The following is a 13,255-nucleotide window of genomic DNA, read 5'->3' as shown; positions in this document are numbered from 1 at the left end:
TGTTAGTGAATTTTCAAGTTTCACACAATTCCCGCGAAATCCGGTGAAATTTTTGGATTTTTGGAAATCAATGCATATAAACAAATGTTACAAATGTTTTACACCCAACGATTAAAGTGTGAATATGATTAGTTTTCAATTGAAAAACGTTTAAATAAGTATGTTAAAAATATAAATTTTCATTGAAATAAAAATGAGACCGATTGTAAACAATGTGTTTAACACTGGAACGCCCAACGCATGTCCAACTTACACGGACGCCCAAGCCTCCCAAAAAAGTTGGAACGGTAACTTCAACACGCCCGTTCTCGGGCATAACTCAACCAATCGGGACGATTCTTGTTCCCAGTGTTTTGTAAGAATGTCTAGATAATACTAAAATTTTGCAGAACTTGATTTGAACAACTCTGTAATTTCTGCGACCGAAAACATCGTTCCAACTTTTTTTAAACGACTGCCTCCGCGGAATTTTCGGAGAATTTTTTTACACGCGAAAAAAAAAGTTGGAACGATGTTTTTGATCGCAAAAATTACAGATTTGATCAAATTAAGTTCTGCAAAGGTCTAGAATCAACTAGACATCCTAACAAATCACTGGAAAGAAGAATCAACTTGATTGGTTGAGTTATGCCCGAGAACCATTTAATGTTTTCAAATAATTTTGGCCCCTCCAAGCTTTTTGCAAATTTGAAGATTTTGAACCACATATTAGAACAACCCGTAGAACATCAAATTTTTTTAAAGCTTCTATCCATATTTTATACCTTTTTCAGAGTACCGTGTAACTTTTAAAATTAAAAATCACTTTTTCCTATGATAAAAAAGATTTTGATTAAAATTAGATAATTTAAGTTTTTATAATTTTCAGTCACAACACAATATATTTTATGGTTTCTTTGAAATATTTTGTTAAAATAGAAGTGCAATCAACTGAAAACAAATGCATTCCCTCCCTTGTAACTTTTAGCACGATTAAGTTCGTATGAAAATATTTCTGATATTATTGATATATCCGTGTACAGTTTGGATAAGGGTTTATTGAAAACTAATTTTTTAAGAAATTTATGATCGTGTTTCATGTACTGAGGTAAATTCCTTGGAACAACAATTTAATCACAGTCCAGACACGATTATATGAAGGCCTCGGAATTCACGAAATTTAATGGCTTGAATGCCCAATATATAATAAAGTATACTAATATCTTAACAATTGAAGTCGTGTTTTATCATTTCAAACATGCATCCTCACAAAGTGTCTACAAAGTACACGTACGTGACTGCCGGATGGTTAACCTATCTTAGGTTATTTTAGTATTTTCACGCTCCTTGAAATTTTTAGGTCACTTCGTGTACGCACGAAAGCAAGCAGAAGTGAAGTGCTCAGCACTCTATCGTTTTTTGGATTTTTTCGCCATAATTGATTGTGATTACCAGCGAGTTCACAGGTACACACACCCTGTACCTGTTGTACTTCGACCACGGCACCGTCAAAATTAAAGACCTGCGGTGAACTAAGGCATTGGACGGATTTTGGGTAAACTGGCGGTTCTACTAAAAAAAAAAAGTCGGACGCAGCACAATGCCACCGATGCCAGAAATTCGACCTGAATCACACCTCTCGGAGGTGCGTGCACTGCCGTGCAAAGCGGACTTGGGGGACAAGGCAGCGCAAACGAAAGCGTGCATCAAGTGCGCCAACTGTGGAGGTAACCATACCAGCAACTACTGTGGATGCAGAGCACGGAAAAACTACCTCGAGGAGCAGTAAAAGACGAACAAGAAAGCAGCAGCGTCCCACCCTCCTCAGCGAAGCACGAACGTAACCGTGCAAAATAACTGTTTGTATCTTGATTATTCATCAATACAACCGAATTGAATTGAAATTTTGTGTATTGGGATAGTAGTCCCCATGAAAATTGCATTTTTTTAGCGTGAAAAATCACTTAGCCTAGTCAAGAATGAATTGTTCGCTCTACAGCATTGCTTTAGCGTTCCCGATTGCGAGTTTCCTACTCGAAACTAGATGTCCCAAGGCTTAATTGTTGAGGCAATTGCAAACTCCTTTTTACATCTAAGCCGAGCTTCCGTGGCCGTGAGGTTACGGGTTTCGCCTTGTAAGCGGAAGGTGATGGGTTCGATTCCTGTCTGGCTCGGCAAAGTCAGATCCCTTAAAAGAGTAAATATGCTCACTGGGAATACTGACCGGTAGGGGATGGGTTTCGACAAGCGGCGTGCTGGATTTTCAATCCAGAGGTCGTGAGTTCGATTCTCGTACCGGGATGATGAAGTTTAAAAAAAAAAGCTTCCATCCACCCCAGGATTTGAACTGACGACCTTTGGCTTGTTAGTCCAACTACCCACCAGCGACTTCACCGAGACAGGATCCAGGGAGACGACTCCTACACCTGGACGGAGCTAACGACCTAACCTCTAGGTTAGACCGGAGCAAACATTTACTTCCCCGTCCGACGGAAGGCTTGGTCAGACGAATCTCGTCTCAAAATTTGCCACCGGGGCCTTCTGGGATCGAACCCAGGCTGACTGGGTGAGAGACAACCTACACCACGGGTCACGGACACCAGTCATGAAAATTACTATCATTTTTTTTTCTATGAAATGTTAAGCGTTAAGGTTCATTCAGGATCGGTTCAGAGAATCCGGATGTATTTCCAGCTTCAGTTACAAACAAGTAATCAGTGCACAGCAGAGCGGCTTGTGCTTGTTTTTCAAGCAAGGAACGAATTCCTCACTGCAACGCTCTGACTCCATCTCCGTACTCCAGACACATTGTCTGGAACGACCCGCGAAAGATCACTCGTTTCTCCTTCATCGGATCTAGAAGCAGCTGGACGCGCCTGGGCTGTCCGAACCTCCTCTCTACTCCAGCTACTTTGTATCAAAACAACAAGCTTCGTCCCGTACAGAGATCACTCGCACAAACGATGATTAATGGAGTCCGGCACGATCACACAAACGCAGATTTCCGAGAGAGTCGTACAATCTAGTCTGGAATTGTGGTCGCCTCTGGACCGAAACGAGTCCAGAGAGAGAGAGAACGGGAGAATTCCGTGCATTCTCTCGCTCTCGCTGACCCTGGACTCTGTGAACCAAGCCCCCTTCATTGATCTCGTCCACTCGTCACCGGCCAGCCGGCCCATTCATTCTACTCCGATCCTCCGGGTGAGCGAGCACAGTTCGTGTGTAGAACACGACGACGACGACGAAGACGCCGAGACGACCTCCTATCAACGCAGAACAGTATTCGGACGCGCCGTAGTCGCTGGTGGTCGTTATCACTTGACCGACCACAGTCACAACGGGAGAGGTTATAAATTCCCGAGCCGGGATGAACCCGGGCTTAGTTGCAACAGGAGTCGCCGAGTGAAGAACGGTCCAGTTCAAGAACGAGCACGAGCGAGCAGTGAGCGTCTGTGTCAAGGCAAGAACCGAGCCAAGTGATCCCGAGTCAACGTCAACGTGCTCTGTGGGATACCTCCGGGTAGTCTACAGTCTCTTTGGTGCCCCGGACCTACTAGCAAGTCACCAAGAGGAAAAATGGGAAAAATGAACACTACAGTGTTGACCTCCGTGCTGCTGGTGCTCATCGGGGGAACCTACTTCGTCACAGCTAATGGTACTTATTCTTAAGGATTCTTCACATTTCCTCACAGAGGACTACCAGAGGAATCTCTGGGGGCCTACGTGACAAAACGCGGCGCAAAAAAGTGGGTGTGTTCTAGGAAAAACAGTTCTGATCATCCGACAGCTTCAGGAAGTGCAAAATGCAATTTTTCAATCAAGTTCATCAGCGGCGATCCAGCTGGTAGTTAAGCGTCTAGGATCAGCTGCTAGGCAACCATCGATAGCAGAGACACGTTGCAATGCCGAAGCACTAAACGAAGACGTCAACATCGTCGTCCACGGAACACTAAGGTCAAATGAAAAACAATTTATGTAAAAAGCCAGCAGCGGCTGATTGAAAGTGTGCCTTAATTCTCTATAATACGCGACAAAGAAGCAACGAGAGCTGACGAAGAATTGATGTGATGGGGCACGTTATTACAGTTTCAATTTGAAATGCTTAGGGTTGGATATGAATGCTACTGAGTGGTTGCTGAATGTGGTCTGCTAACTGAGTTACTAACTGAAAATATGTGAAGTATGTGACAAAATGTGAATCGAATGGCCCGATGTATGAGAGTGAAAAGAAGTGAATGAGTGATAATCTGGGGAAAGCTTAAGACAATTTAGTGAACAAACCAATCTCAAATCATGTACAAAAAACTGTAATTTTTTGTATTCCTTATAACGTTGAGGAGGAGCACTTCGACTCTGAGGATATTTTTTTCAACTGGTTTCCGTAAAAAAATGTGAAGAGACAGAAATTAGAGATCTAATGGACTATACTGACCACAACCGCACAGCTGTCCCTTCTGAATTTTGAACACTTGTGGGATATTCGAACCAGATTGTAGCTTTCAAAAATATTACGATCCTCTGTAAAAAAAACTAATTAAATAAATAAAATAAATTACAAGCTGACCCGTCAACATTTCAATGAGCAAAGTATTTTAAAATACAATTTAAATCCGGATACACATATTTACACTTGGAATTTTTAGAGCGCCCCCCGCGGAATTCGAATCAGCAACCTCTGGATTGTGAGTCCAGTGCACGGTTCAATTGATCCTCACGGACGATTTTTTATTTTTCTTAAAAAAAACTTGAATCGGAATCGGAATCTCACAAAAAATATATTCAATTATCTCAAACATTATTCGACGCAAGAAAATTCATTTATGATTGTTTTCAGCTGATTAGACCTATATAATCATTAAAACCTGGAACATCATTTGAAAAGGGCGCATAAGCACGTTAAAACTGTTTTGCAAATTCCGAGAAAATATTTTTTTTTCGAAAAGGCTCGAAATGTTATACAAAGCGGGCTTTATTTTAAGAGCGAGTCCACGAGCAAAGCATACCCATCTCGCATCGACCTTACCAATCTGCCTGAAATTTTCAGGGGTTGTTTGTACATATAAAACTAGCATCTGGTCAAAATATGAGCACTCTAGGTCAACGGGAAGTGGGGCAAATCGGGACACAAAGTTTGAAGGTCCAAAAACGTCAAAAATCTTAAAAAGGCTATAACTAAGGCAAAATTCAATTTATTTTCAAAATTCAAAATGCATCTGAAAGAGCTTAAAAAATGCAACAAAATGCAGGGTAGAGCATCCCAATTGGTTAAATCTAAAGGGAGTTATTGACATTTTAGTGAAAAAATAGCATAATTTTCAAACTCAAATAAAAAAGTGTTCCATCCAGATATCAACTCGGTTCGACCTGCAGCTTGTAGTGGACATCTGGGACTACCATCTGAGACTGAGAACGCTTTGGGTAAGGCAGTTTAACATATTAAATAGACACTTTTACTTTTAGTGAATTTTTTGGTTGTAAATTATTGCTCGGGGGACCCCTTAGATCCCATTTTCTGGTGATAATTTTATCATATTCGTGTTCCTGAGACAATTTCACAATAGAAACATGCATAAAAATGTTTATTTTGATCCATTTTAACCCTTTAAAAAATAAAAGTAAAAAAAAATCTTCGATTCACATTTATTGAAAATCAAGCTCGTTTCCAAGGATACTAGATGACACCAGAAAAAAGCAGGTTCTTAATTTTTTTTAACTTTTATTTTTTAAAGGGTTAAAATGGATCAAAATAAACTTTTTTATGCATGTTTCTATTGTGAAATTGTCTCAGAAACACGAATATGATAAAATTATCACCAGAAAATGGGATCTAAGGGGTCCCCCGAGCAATAATTTACAACCAAAAAATTCACTAAAAGTAAAAGTGTCTATTTAATATGTTAAACTGCCTTACCCAAAGCGTTCTCAGTCTCAGATGGTAGTCCCAGATGTCCCCTACAAGCTGCAGGTCGAACCGAGTTGATATCTGGATGGAACACTTTTTTATTTGAGTTTGAAAATTATGCTATTTTTTCACTAAAATGTCAATAACTCCCTTTAGATTTAACCAATTGGGGTGCTCTATCCTGCATTTTGTTGCATTTTTTAAGCTCTTTCAGATGCATTTTGAATTTTGAAAATAAATTGAATTTTGCCTAAGTTATAGCCTTTTTAAGATTTTTGACGTTTTTGAACCTTCAAACTTTGTGTCCCGATTTGCCCCACTTCCCGTTGACCTAGAGTGCTCATATTTTGGCCAGATGCTAGTTTTATATGTACAAACAACCCCTGAAAATTTCAGGCAGATTGGTGAGGTCCAAACGACGTCCCATACAAAGGGGTATGCCCTGTTCGTGGACTCGCTCTTAAATGTTTTTAATGTGAAATCGAATTTGCAATCAAATAGTACTTTACAGAAATGTTGGTTAAGTGAACCGTTTTTGATATAATATAAATTATTGCCACCTCATGTCTGATTTTAACTAAAAGAAATGCAGTTTTAAATTTGTTAAGTGCTAAAATGATTTTTTTTAAATAAGATTTTCATTTCAAAATGGCCAAATATTCAATACAACTTGTATTGGTGGAACCGTGGTGTAGGAGTAAGCGTGGTTGCCTCTCACCCTGTCGGCCTGGGTTTGATCCCAGAAGGCCCCGGTGGCAAATTTTGAGACGAGATTTGTCTGACCAAGCCTTCCGTCGAACGGGGAAGCAAATGTTGGCTCCGGTCTAACCTAGAGGTTAGGCCGATAGCTCCGTCCAGTTGTAGGAGTCATCTCCCTAGATCCTGTTTCGGTGGAGTTGGTGGTAGACAGTTGGACTAACAATTCAAAGGTCGTCAGTTCGAATCCCGGGGTGGATGGAAGCTAAGGTGTAAAAAGAGGTTTGCAATTGCCTCAACAATCAAGCCTTCAGACACCTAGTTTCGAGTAGGAATCTCGCAATCGAGAACGTCGTGGCAATGCTGTAGAGCGAATAATTTGAATTTTATTTTGTATTGGTGACCCAAATGCAAAAAATGGTTTCATCATAGGAATGGCCTCTAGAAAAATTGAGTAAAAGAGCAATTCTCTCAGATTTCGGTCATTCGATTTTTTTTTGTATTTTTCAATCCGACTAAAACTTTTTTGGTAGGTATGCCCAAAGCCATTTTGCATCACTAGTTTTTCCATATAATTTTCCATACAAATTTGGCAGCTGGCCATACAAAAATGATGAATGAAAATTCAAAAATCTTTATCTTTTGAAGGAATTTTTTGATCGATTTGGTGTCTTGGGCAAAGTTGTAGGTATGGATACGGACTACACTGAAAAAAAAAATGATACACGGTTAAAAAAATTTGTGATTTTTTATTTAACTTTTTGTCACTAAAACTTGATTTGCAAAAAAAACTATTTTTAATTTTTTTTTATTTTTTGATATATTTTAGAGGACATCAAATGCCAACTTTTCAGTAATTTCCAGGTTCTGCAAAAAATCTTTGAGCGAGTTATGAATTTTTGAATCATTACTGATTTTTTCAAAAAATCGAAAAATTGGTCGCAAAAATTTTTCAACTTCATTTTTCGATGTAAAATCAAATTTGCAATCAAAAAGTACTTTAGTGAAATTTTGATAAAGTGCACCGTTTTTTAAGTTAAATCCAATTTTTAGGTGACTTTTTTGAAAATAGTCGCAGTTTTTCATTTTTTCAAATTAGTGCACATGTTTGCCCACTTTTGAAAAAAAACAATTTTGAAAAGCTGAAAAAATTCTCTATATTTTGCATTTTTGAATTTTGTTGATACGACCCTTAGTTGCTGAGATATTGCCATGCAAAGGTTTAAAAACAGGAAAATTGATGTTTTCTAAGTCCCACCCAAACAACACACCATTTTCTTATGTCGATATCTCAGCAACTAATGGTCCGATTTTCAATGTTTTAACAATCATTCATTCGTAAAATTTTCCGATCTTTTCGAAGAAAATATTGAATGTTTGACTCTTTTGAAATGTTAGTCTTGGCTTAAAAAAATTTAAAATATTTTTTTTTGGAAAGATCGGAAAATTTTACGAGATCATAACTCCAGGGAGTCCTTGGATGCCCCAGGACATCCTAACATATTAGCAAAGTACTACTCACTGAAGCTATGCGAGTATGTTCCGTTGTCAAAACCGGTCGACATTTTGCTCGTTACGGTAGTATACCCACAGATCTTAACTCCAGGGAGTCCTAGGAGAACCCAGGACACTCCAACACATCAGCATAGTAGTCTACCATACTCACTGAAGCCATGCGGGTATGATCAGTGGTCAAAAACCGCCGACATCTTGCTTGTTACGGCGGTAGACTCACCGGTCTTAACTCCAAGGAGTTCTCGGATGACTCAGACCATCCCAATAAGTTGTTACAACATTGCACTGAAGCCTTCCATACTCACTGAAGCATTCTGGGTCGGATCCGGTTTCAAAACCTTGAAGTTTCGACTTGTTTCTATGGGATGCCTCTTGCATGAACGGTTCAAACGGATAAAAACAAGAGAAATCATGTTTCAATCATGCTAAGACATATTAGAACTCATAGTTTTTGCTGATACGCGTCGAATGAAGTCAAGATGAGCAAAATCCATAATAAAATGGAGATTTTAAAAATGATTTTAGAATTAGCAAAAATACGATTTTTTGTATATTTTTACCCAAAATGCTCAAACTTCAACAACATGTAACTTTTGAACCCCAGGGTTTAGAGAGTTGGTCCGGAAGACTTTTTTTCATGTCTCGGTGAGATCTTTCGAAAAAAGTTGGTCCCGTTCGTGTACATCCTTGGACCAGCTCCCATACAAATTTGCCCATCCTCCTTTAAGAAAAAAGACCGATTTCGTAGAGAATTGCTCAAAATAAAAAATGCTCAAAATTTGCCTTTTTCTTAGAGAATTCCTCTATTGTTTTACTGACAATAATCCTAGTAGACAATGTTGTGATTGTGTTTACCGCAAGTGTGGCTATCCAGTCAAAAGTGATGAGGACTCAAGTGGAATTTTGATGTTAACGGTTTTCAAAATCGTCTCACAATGCTTATTTGTATAGGTACTGGATGTTCTAAGGATAACAAGATTTTACAGCGCCACCAAATAAATCCTTCGGAACGGTAGAACATTGACAAAGGTCAAAATGAGTTTGTCTTGAACGATGACCTGTTTTGATAAAGCCTATGACTTGAAGTCAACCATGTCATTCAATTTTAAAAACAATGGAGAGAACAGTTTTCAAAACAATTCCCTTAAAAACATGAGTTTTGGTTCAATCTAAGTGGAGATATGACAAATTTCGTAAAAATGCAACCGCCAAGAAAATTTCCTTGATTTTTGATTTCCTTTCACACATTGAAAACCACCTACTAAGATATTTGTAATGATAAAAAAGTTTGTTTGGATATGAAAAATACAAAAATTTGATGAAATTCATCAGAGTTATTTGGTTAAAAACCCATAAAAAAACTCAATAGGCAGTGCAATGATTTAAAAGTAATAATCAAACTTAGATAAGAGCAATAAAATTAAAATATTTCCTTTGTATTTAAATTTTGGATATACAAATTTGAACAAAAGAGAATGTTAAACTTATGATATTTCGCTAAATATATCCTTCAATCTTTTGTCATTTTAAATCATGACACCGCCTATTGAGATTTTTTATGGGTTTTTAATCAAATAACTCTGATGAATTTCAACAATTTTTTGTATGTTTCATGTTCAAACAAACTTTTTTATCATTACAAATATCTGGAGTTTTTTTTTGAAAAGGTCCAATAAACCAAATTTCCAGTTTTTGCTCTTTGGGTGTTTTTGAAACCGCCTTGAGTCAGGGGTATTGAAAAACACCCAAAATGCAAAAACTGAAATTTTGGTTTATTGGACCTTTTCAAAAAAAAACTCCAGATATCTTTGTAGGTGGTTTTCAACGTGTGAAAAGAAATCAAAAATCAAGGAAATTTTCTTGGCGGTTGCATTTTTTACGAAATTTGTCATATCTCCACTTAAAAAGGTTAACGACCAGAATTTGATATCTGAGCAATCCACTTGTAAAGCTGACCCGCACCCATTATCTATACAAACATTGTACAAATCTATACGGGCTTCAAAAAAATCGAACACAAATCAAATTACACAAATTGGAAACCTTCTTTTGTAAGCTTCTCCATGACTTCAGCAAGTGCAAAACAATTATTGAAATCGACTTGTGACAACAAAGCAAAACTACAACGACAACAAGTTTACAATCATTGTCATGGGAAATAAACTGCACAAGTCTAGACAGAATGTGGCCAGGCCATTCCGAATTCTTTATTTGTTTTGATTTGTTTTGCTTCAACGCTACCGAACAACAAGGAAACCCGCTAAAATTTATAAAACAATGTCATAGGGGAACTATACCCTTTCTCAGCCTATTTCTATTATCGGCCTATCAGCACTTTGATCATGGATTACAGCTTTCATAAAGTGTTTTTAACTGTTTCAAAGTAATAAATAGCTCAAACAAAAGTGATCAAGCAACTCTCCATTGTTAATACATCTGAAAATGTTGATTTAATAGCGGAAATCGGCAAAAGTGATGAGAATTGGTCGAACGGCTTAGAGTGATTAAAATGGGCATATTTCCCCTAGTTGGCACAGTTTAAAAACGAGTAATGACCGCTTCTCATTGAGAATGACCGTTTAATTTACAATTTCAGCGTGGTAAACAACAACGGTGAAACAGATCAAATAATCTTATCGCCTGCCAGCTGCTAGTGAAAGGTCAAAAAATTAAATTTTCGCAAGCAAAATTACTACTACGCGAGCCAGAATCAATGACATCCCCAACGGGGCGATAAGCGCGAACTAGTTCCCACCAGTTCGGGCAATCTACCAAGTTTTGCAGTACTGTACACGAGGTCGATCTAGAACATCCAGGTCACACCCTCTTTGCACACGCGTCATGAATAAAACAACGAGTTGCCTCGTGCCTTCTATTTTTGGCTATCTGACCCCTCGAAATTGTGTTACAGCTAAACACCAAAATCAGTTCTCTTTCGACGGTTCTTCATCGTTTCAGCCGTGGAACGAAACTGCGTGCTGCCACTGAAGCCGGACTGGTCCTTCTTCTCGCCGCTGATCTTCAGCCAGGACGGAACGCTCATCTCGACGGAGAACGTGAGCGACGAAACCGAGGACATTACGCTGGCCGTGGGCGATGAGGTGCTGCTGTCATGCTCGCCCAACTACTTCCGGGAGTTTTCGTCCGAGAAGGTGCTGAAGGCGAAGTGTAAGAAGGACAAGACTTTGGGTGAGTTGTGGGTTGGGGTGGTGTGGAAGGTTTGGATGATCTAACAGTTACTTTGTTGCAGTTGTCAATGGTATGGACAAGAACTTCGTGTCCGAGTTGTCCTGCGAGGTGCGATCCATCGAGGAGATCATCGTTCCGGTTCGCGGATGCCCGAACAACGCGAGATCCATCGAGTACGGTTACACCAACCCGGTGAACGAAAAGTCCTACATCCTTGGTGAGGCATGTTACGACGTGAAGCGTGGTCAAACGCTGTTTGTGCACACCAAAATCAAGTCCGGAACGAACACGGTGGATGCGTTGGCCTTGAGGACGGTCAACAACGTGAGCTACTTCCGCCAGGAACATCCAACCTCGCGGTATAAGATTGAGATGAACAAGGCACTAAACATCAACGATCAAGCCGAGAGGTTCAAGGCGGTGTTCGGAACCAAGAATGTGCCCAAGATCGAAGCCCGTCGGTACATCAACGAAGATCTGCTCACTCACAAGCAGTACCAATCGGTGCTGAAGCTCGCCTGGAACTACCAGATCATGAAGGATTTGGACGCGCTTGACAACTTCGACTACCTCGTCACTGACATCACCGATCTGGACGCCAAAGAGATCGAAATCTACACCGGAGCTCACGGCGTGCTCTCCCTGAAAGACAAAAACGACAACAACGTGGACGTTTACCTCAAAGAGAACCGATTTCCGGTGCCCAAGTTCCACTGGACGGTGGTCCGGTCGGGCAACAAGGCGGTCGCGTTCGCCATCGTCAACAAGCCCCAGCTGTCCGACAAGGAGCGCGAAAAGGACGCCTTCTGTACGAGCATCTGCGATCAGCTGACGTGGATCAGCACGCTCAAGGAGAACGACTCGTACAGCAATCCCCGGTTCGGGTACGTCCTGTGCTGTGAGCTGAACGATTTCCGCAAAACCATCAAAGAAATGCCCCCTCTTACGGGCATCTCCGAGGTTCTGAAGTGAGGTAGAAGACCCCGACCACGGCTGTGAAGGTTCAGAATTCAGAAAAAAATAGCAAAACAAAAAAAACGCTGGCATGTGATTTAAATTTTTAATTTTTTATTATTTAAAGCTAAACAAGCGACAAACCAAAGCGATTGTACAGAATGCTCTCTTAGGATAGGCAAACAACACTATGAATAAAAGTACAACCATTCCTACTTCTCCCTCGTGTTTGTGTTGATTAACCTTTGCCGAACTGATCCACTGACCTGGTTAGGGTGGGGACTGTTTCTGTTTTCTTTCGATTCGGATGCTTCACAGTGATTTGTTACGGCGGGATGCGACGAAGTCGCTCGCGAAAGGTTACTGGGTAAGATTAGCATTTTAAACTGCATGGGTCCACTTTCGAATCGGTGATGCACACAAATAATGTCATTCATCATCTTTTTTGTACGGATTTTTGGAGATTTTTTATATCGTATACCGCCTAGAGGCGGGTTTGGGTTGTAGATATAATTTTCAATGCAGTGCAACCAATTTATTGCCACAAGTAATTCATATCAATGTTATTTAATCGGTACCCAACTCCACAAACATATCACTTAGCAATGTTGCGGTGAAAGCAATCTGCAACTTATTACGTTGTTAACATGTAATCTGAGCCTTTAAAACATCTACCCACAGCTATTCAAAAGGTGCCAACTGGGCATAAAAAGATATTAATTACGCGACAGTCAATTACCGTCAGTTAATGAGATAACTAATTCATGCCAACATCAGATAGGGCAGTCTCTGGCAATCTGCCTAACTTCCGACGGTAAACGACTCATTAATCAACCCGTTGGTTTTATTTATTCTACGACAATATGGATCGTCACCTTTTGTGTACTTCTTTTTATTCATAGATTATGCAACACAGACTCTTCGGCAATCGTCACTTCAAACTTCCTCATTGTTGTTAATGTCGTCGAAAGTTCCTCTTCCTGAAGTTTGAAGCAGTTTTCGGTTTTGTCGTTGCTGCTC

General features: G+C 39.7%; 1 protein-coding gene across 2 annotated transcripts; it reads left to right on the top strand.

Annotated features, from left to right (window-relative positions):
- The first annotated feature begins 3,258 nt into the window (after window positions 1–3,258).
- Window positions 3,259–12,454, top strand: LOC6031933. 2 transcript variants are annotated; one of them, XM_038255135.1, is made up of 3 exons: window positions 3,259–3,634; window positions 11,021–11,281; window positions 11,343–12,454. In XM_038255135.1, the coding sequence occupies exons 1-3, from the start codon at window positions 3,556–3,558 to the stop codon at window positions 12,251–12,253; spliced, it is 1,251 nt and encodes a 416-aa protein (XP_038111063.1). In that variant the 5' UTR covers window positions 3,259–3,555; the 3' UTR covers window positions 12,254–12,454. The 2 variants fall into 2 exon arrangements, with proteins under 2 accessions (XP_038111063.1, XP_001842614.2); XM_001842562.2 differs by having other exon boundaries at window positions 3,272–3,634; window positions 11,051–11,281.
- Window positions 12,455–13,255: the final 801 nt, after the last annotated feature.

The sequence above is a fragment of the Culex quinquefasciatus genome, chromosome 2, assembly GCF_015732765.1.
Source record: "Culex quinquefasciatus strain JHB chromosome 2, VPISU_Cqui_1.0_pri_paternal, whole genome shotgun sequence".
Lineage (NCBI taxonomy): Eukaryota > Metazoa > Arthropoda > Insecta > Diptera > Culicidae > Culex > Culex quinquefasciatus.
This window is presented reverse-complemented; position numbering and strand designations above follow the sequence as displayed.

Bases quoted from the DNA above. Each gene is read 5' to 3' on its own strand.
- LOC6031933 (XM_038255135.1), top strand. From the start codon at position 3,556: ATGGGAAAAATGAACACTACAGTGTTGACCTCCGTGCTGCTGGTGCTC. The intron at 3,635-11,020 runs GTACTTATTCTT...CACCAAAATCAG, and splicing joins CTACTTCGTCACAGCTAATG to TTCTCTTTCGACGGTTCTTC. The intron at 11,282-11,342 runs GTGAGTTGTGGG...ACTTTGTTGCAG, and splicing joins TAAGAAGGACAAGACTTTGG to TTGTCAATGGTATGGACAAG.